The 6,025-nt window shown below is 29.9% G+C and overlaps 1 protein-coding gene across 1 annotated transcript; it reads right to left on the reverse strand.

The window, feature by feature from the left end:
- Window positions 1-17: 17 nt before the first annotated feature.
- On the reverse strand, window positions 18-1,280 carry LOC107887538 (uncharacterized). Its single transcript, XM_016811795.1, has one exon. It carries the CDS (start codon window positions 1,278-1,280, stop codon window positions 18-20), a length of 1,263 nt encoding a protein of 420 aa, XP_016667284.1.
- Window positions 1,281-6,025: the final 4,745 nt, after the last annotated feature.

Here is a 6,025-nt window from a genome sequence, read left to right on the forward strand (position 1 = left end):
TCATTATATGACTCATCCTAGTCGCCGTACAATTGTTGCATGGCCATTTGTTTCGCCCACCACGCTTTCCTGTATGACACTCTGTACTGAAATCGAGCTTGCATGTCTGCAATCAATGTCGACACAGGAATGATTGGGTTATCTTTCACTAGTGGCATGATACAGTTGCAAATACTTTTGGCATCCAATTTTCGGTGGTCTTGAGACATACGTGCGACAGTACATGTGTGACGCCCTTCTAATTTTCGTATTTGCCACTGTTGAGTCCTCTGTATAAATGCAGCACGAACTCGCCAACCACACCCATCGTCGGCTCTCCAACATTCCCCAACATATAATGTCGGTGTAGATTTGGCAACCTTGTAATCAATCGACAACTTCATGCTGTATTGTTTGATGGCAAATACACAATCCGCCTTGTTCTCAAACTGTTGGCCAACGAACAACTCCTCCAACTGTGAATTTGATGCCAATCTATGAGCAGGTACTATATCGGGGTACTCAGGGAACTCGGATGCATGCGCTACATCTGGATCTACGTTCAACATGTCGCCCCCAGGTTCATTTCGTAAAATGATGCCACGACTCGGATTTCTGAATGAAGGGCCGTGAACATCTTCAACCTCCTCCGGGCCTTCATCATCGATATCGTCCGGAACCTCATCAACATCGAGGTCACTAAAATCTTCAACATCTTGATCAGAATCTTCACCAGTATTGGTCATTTCTCTGACATTTGCCTCTGTGCTTATTATCACCTTGGGATGTATTTGTGGACGGGGACCGATGGTAGGGTTGTTGTATGAACTTCCACTATAATTAGGAATTTCAGGTATCTGTGATGTTCCACCGCATTCTAATTGGTCTGTCCATCTAACATTAAGATCAAAGTCAAATTCGCGATGTTGACTTATTGGACTAACATTCTCAACAGGCTCTAAGTCTGCTAACTCAGCAAATAATTCAACTGGTTGGGGATTCTCACTCCCAGTCGACCACCATATTTCCATCATAGTGCCCAAGTCATCATCATCTAATAGCTGCATCGCACAAAATTTGAACAGATCTGTAGAGATTGGAAACTTGTAAAATAATTTGGACATCGCTATTCCACAACAGATAGCTATTTTCGCACTGATCTTCCTTTTCATTTCTGCTAGCTTCACATTTTTTTTGAATCGCAAACCTACTCTTTGCCGACCTTGAAATACACAGCCAATATCACCTTCTAAAATTTCACCATAAAAAACAACATACACCAAAAACACCTCATTATTCATTTTTAACATATTTTTCAACTTTCATACTGAACACAACTACACCTACTCTATATATAGAAGAGAACCAAGAGGTGGAGACATAAAGAATGGCTCCACCAAAATATTGTGATTTTTTAGAGTATAGGGGCCATATAGCAAATTTACCATTTCCTGGTGGAGCCAAATAATTTTACCATTTTTAGAGTATGGTTAATATTTAAAAAATAATATTTAAAATTTAAAAAATTAATTTAAAAAATATACATTTAAAATTTATAAAAAATAATTTCAAAAATATATATCTAAAATTTTAAAAAATAATCTAATAATAATATTTAAATTTTTAAAAAATATATATTATAGAACATTTCAAATATACATTACAAATTTTTCAAAATTAATAAAAAATTAAATAAAAAAAAGAAAAAAATATAAAACTTCAAATAAAATAAGTAAAAATAAAAAAAATCTTAATTTAAAAAATTGTATGTAAAATTAATAAAATATTAAACATACATTTCAAATATTATAAAACTAATAATTTCAAAACTAATTTGAAAAATATACATTTAAAATTTATAAAAAATAATTTCACAAATATATATCTAAAGTTAAAAAAATAATTTTAAAAATAATAATTAAAATTTTAAAAAAATATTGTAAAACATTTTAAATATACATTACAAATTTTTTAAAATTAATAATATAAATTAAATACACAAAATAAAATAAGAAAATAATATAAAACCTAAAAAATAAAAAAAATTAAGAAAAAGACAAAATTTAATAAAAAAGTAAAAAAATTTAAAAAAAAGGGTGGCAGAAACTGGTGGCGCCATTTGAAATGGCTCCACCAGAAAATTGAAAAATTGTTTTAAGGTCTCCCAAACTTTTCAAAAATTAAAAAAAAGTTAAAAAATGTAAAAAGAAATTAAAGAATTTGTATTTACAAATTTTAAAATTTAAATGATTTTATATTATTAAAAATATGGTTAATATTTAAAAATTAATATTTAAAATTTTAAAAAATTAATTTGAAAAATACATTTTTAAAATATATAAAAATTAATTTCACAAATATATATCTAAAGTTAAAAAAATATTTTTAAAAATAATAATTAAAATTTTAAAAAAGTATTATAAAACATTTTAAATATACATTACAAATTTTTTAATGTTAATAATAAAAAATAAAACAAAATAAACAAAATGAAATAAGAAAAAAAATTTAAAAAAAATAAAAAGATACAATTTATTAAGGAACAAAATAAAAAAGTAAAATAAAAGAAATATGAAAATAAAAGAAAAAAAACAAAAGAAATATGAAAATAAAAGAAAAAGAAAACAAAAATGTGTCAGAAGGTAGAAAAGTAGTGGCGCCGTTTAGAATGGCTCCACTCGAAAATGGTAAATTTTTTTTTAAGTCCCTGTTTTTCCAGAACTTTAAATATTTCCCTGGTATTTTATACTGGTGGCGCCATTCAACATGGCTCCACAAAAAAATAATTTTTTAACACCCCTTGCTGACGTGGCACTGTGGTGGCGCCATATCATATGGCTTCACCACTTTTTACTGTAGAAAACAGGTTATTTTTGTATTTAATTAAAAAAATAGATTATTTTGATAATTAATTTATTTTTTTGGATTAGTTTAATAAAAAAGCCAGTTTTACGCCTATGATCAAGGAACAACGGTTTCTCAGTTCATCAGTTACTTCAACACCCAAAGCTCTAACTGTAATGGTGGTAAGGTTTTAGCCAGCTTTATAAGCGACGGCAGCGGTGGCTTGACACCGGAAAACGGCTTCTTTACTGCCTGCAGTAGGCTGAAGAGTGAGAACAAACTCCATGGGATATTTGTTTGGTCAGCAGATGACTCTAAGAGAAATGGTTTCCGCTATGAAAAGCAATCACAAGCTCTACTCGCAATTTCTCACTAGTATTTCTCTGTTATCTAACGCACTTTATATGAGTTAAACATTCACATTAGGGGGTGTATTATATGTGTATTAGCTTTCTGTTGTATAATTATATATAGGATGTTTGTTGTGTGCCCCTCTTTTGCCTTCTATCGGTAACTCGAGCTTAATCTAATTGATTCATATAATCACCCTAAAATTAAGAGGCGACATCCGGCATGTCTTGAGTTCAAATCCCAGTATTTATAACCTCTACCCATACTAGTGCTGCAGCCTTCTTTGTATTAAAAAGGAATGTTTGATGTATATTAATGAAGCTGAATGTGAATGTCAATATTGTGATATACACAATGGTGGAGAAAAAGACTGTCAACTACATTTTAAGCCATAAAGCTGTAGAGCTACTTAAGCTTGCATGACCATATATTATCCCATACCGTAAATATTGTATTACATAGTTTATATATTCTAGGCTTGTAATCCCTCGATTATATTATATAATCCAGCTGTTTGTGGTACATAGTTTGATTTGGACATTTCTGCACTTCTTCTAGTCATTATAATTATATAATTATATAAGCTACTGATAAAAAATCAATAAATTTTAATATTAACCCATATATATTGTAGTTTATAGTTTCAGCTGGCCCCTTTCAATCTTGACAGTTACAACTGGAAAAGAAGACAATCTATCTGCTTTCTTGTTGTTTATATAAAATCCATGAGCTGAAACCATTCCCATTTCTCCAAACTCACATCCAAGAACCCTTTCGCTGCTTTCTTCTCCCTCTGAAATCTGGACGTGATAATATTACGATGGGTATTTCTTGGACACGGCTCAAATCATTTCTGAAAGTACTTGTTTCTTGGATTCCAATGGCCACAAACCCCGTCAAATATCGATTGAATACTCGAATTGACTACACCAGTTGGAATAAGTAAACGATTGTTCATAGATCACAGTTGCACTAAGTGGGGTGCATTGTATCTGCCATTTTTACAGAACCACAAGCGAATCAATGCTTTGATAATGATTGTAAAGTGGGCTATGTAATGCGGCACTGTCTTATCTTTTAGATTTGTCTTTTTTATTTGAGTTAGTGATACAATTTAATTAGATATTAATTTAAGTTTTATTTGGATGGATGATGTTTTTTTCATGGGATTAAAAATAACAATGACAGTGACAATGATTATGACTGAGATTGAAATGTGTTTAGATTCAAACTTATAATGATGAGGAGAGAATAAAAAATGATAAATGAAAATATTAAATTAAATTATATATAATAAACAATTGTATTTCATATTAAATAATAATTTTAATTAATTATATTTGTACCTTTTTATCATTCAATATCTACTTAATTACGATTAAGTCAAATTTATTTAATAATATTTATTAAATTAATATAAAAATCCAAATGTATGTATATACACAGTCAAAGTGCAAGTCTTCTATTGCATCAAAAGCCAAAACAACATTCAATGAAAATTAAACTATAGTCCCCAAACCTTCAGTAATACACGAAGAGCCATATAGGTCAAATTGGAAAAACCCAACTCATCCCAGAACCTTTTTCTTATATGGTGCTATCTGTTAGGGGTGTGTAAAATTCAGAAAAAATTAAAAAAATTCGGTTAACCGATCGAATTTGGTTAATCGGTCGGTTAATCGAATTAATTCAGTCGGGAGTCAGTTAATAATTTTTTGAGTTTTTGGTTAACAGTTAATTCGGTTCGAAACCGGTCGGTTAACCGAATTTTTTCGATTTAACCGAAAAAATTAATAAATAAAATTATAATATATAAATAGGCCCACAATTCACCCAAACCCAATCCAACATAAGCTCAAGTACCCAACTCAATTACCCAACCCAATCATAAAAATTATAAATAATTTAATAAATAAAAACAAAATTCTAAAACTTAAACCACACAAATCCCACATTCCCAGTGAAGTTTGATTATTTTTTCTTATAAAAATTTTGGAAAAAAAATTATACATTTAAAAAAATAAGTAATATATATGTTTTCGTTATACATGGTGATTGAGAAATGGTAATTGCAAGCTTTCAAGTTTTACATTAATTGGTAGTGAAATTATCGCTTGATTGCTAAATTATGTAGTGATTCAATACTTTAATTTGGTTAATTCAGTTAATTTTATACTTATTTTAACTAAAAATAAAAAAATATATATAATTTTCGGTTAATTCGATTAACCAATTGAATTAACAGAAAAAATTTCGATTCGGTTAATTTTTTTGAAAAAATTTCGGTTTGGTTAAAGGTTAAAAGTTTTGAAGATTCGGTTAATTCAGTTAATGATATTTCGGGTCAATTAACCGACTGAACACTCCTACTATCAGCTCGAGTGAAAACTCTAAGCACCAGTATAGTGAAGAGCTTTTCCCTAGACAAACGCAACCTCATCCAAAAGGATGACTGGTGAGATTACTCACCACACCAAGGTAAACAGTAAGGCTTTTCAGTGGGCAAACGCAACCTCATCCAAAGGGATGACTGATGAGATTACACCAAAACCAAGATAAAACTCACCACACGAAGGTAAATAGGCATCCTATTCCCACGTGAGTGCATGTTTTGGATGGGCGGTACGTTTATCTTCGGCGATGTTAAAAATAATTATAACGATAAGATTAGTTATTGTAGCGATAAGATTGAATACTGTAGCAGTAAGATTAGAAATGGCAATAGAGTATGTGTTTAGATTTAAACTCAACTATAGCAAAAAGTGAGGAAGTAAAATGACCATTAAAGGCATTACATTAAAACTTATCTAATAGAAGTTTTAAAATATTTTATTTTTATAAAATTATTAAA

Source organism: Gossypium hirsutum, chromosome A03, assembly GCF_007990345.1.
Source record: "Gossypium hirsutum isolate 1008001.06 chromosome A03, Gossypium_hirsutum_v2.1, whole genome shotgun sequence".
NCBI classification, from domain to species: domain Eukaryota; kingdom Viridiplantae; phylum Streptophyta; class Magnoliopsida; order Malvales; family Malvaceae; genus Gossypium; species Gossypium hirsutum.

Coding starts and splice junctions, on each gene's coding strand:
- LOC107887538 (XM_016811795.1), bottom strand. CDS start 1,280: ATGAATAATGAGGTGTTTTTGGTGTATGTTGTTTTTTATGGTGAAATT.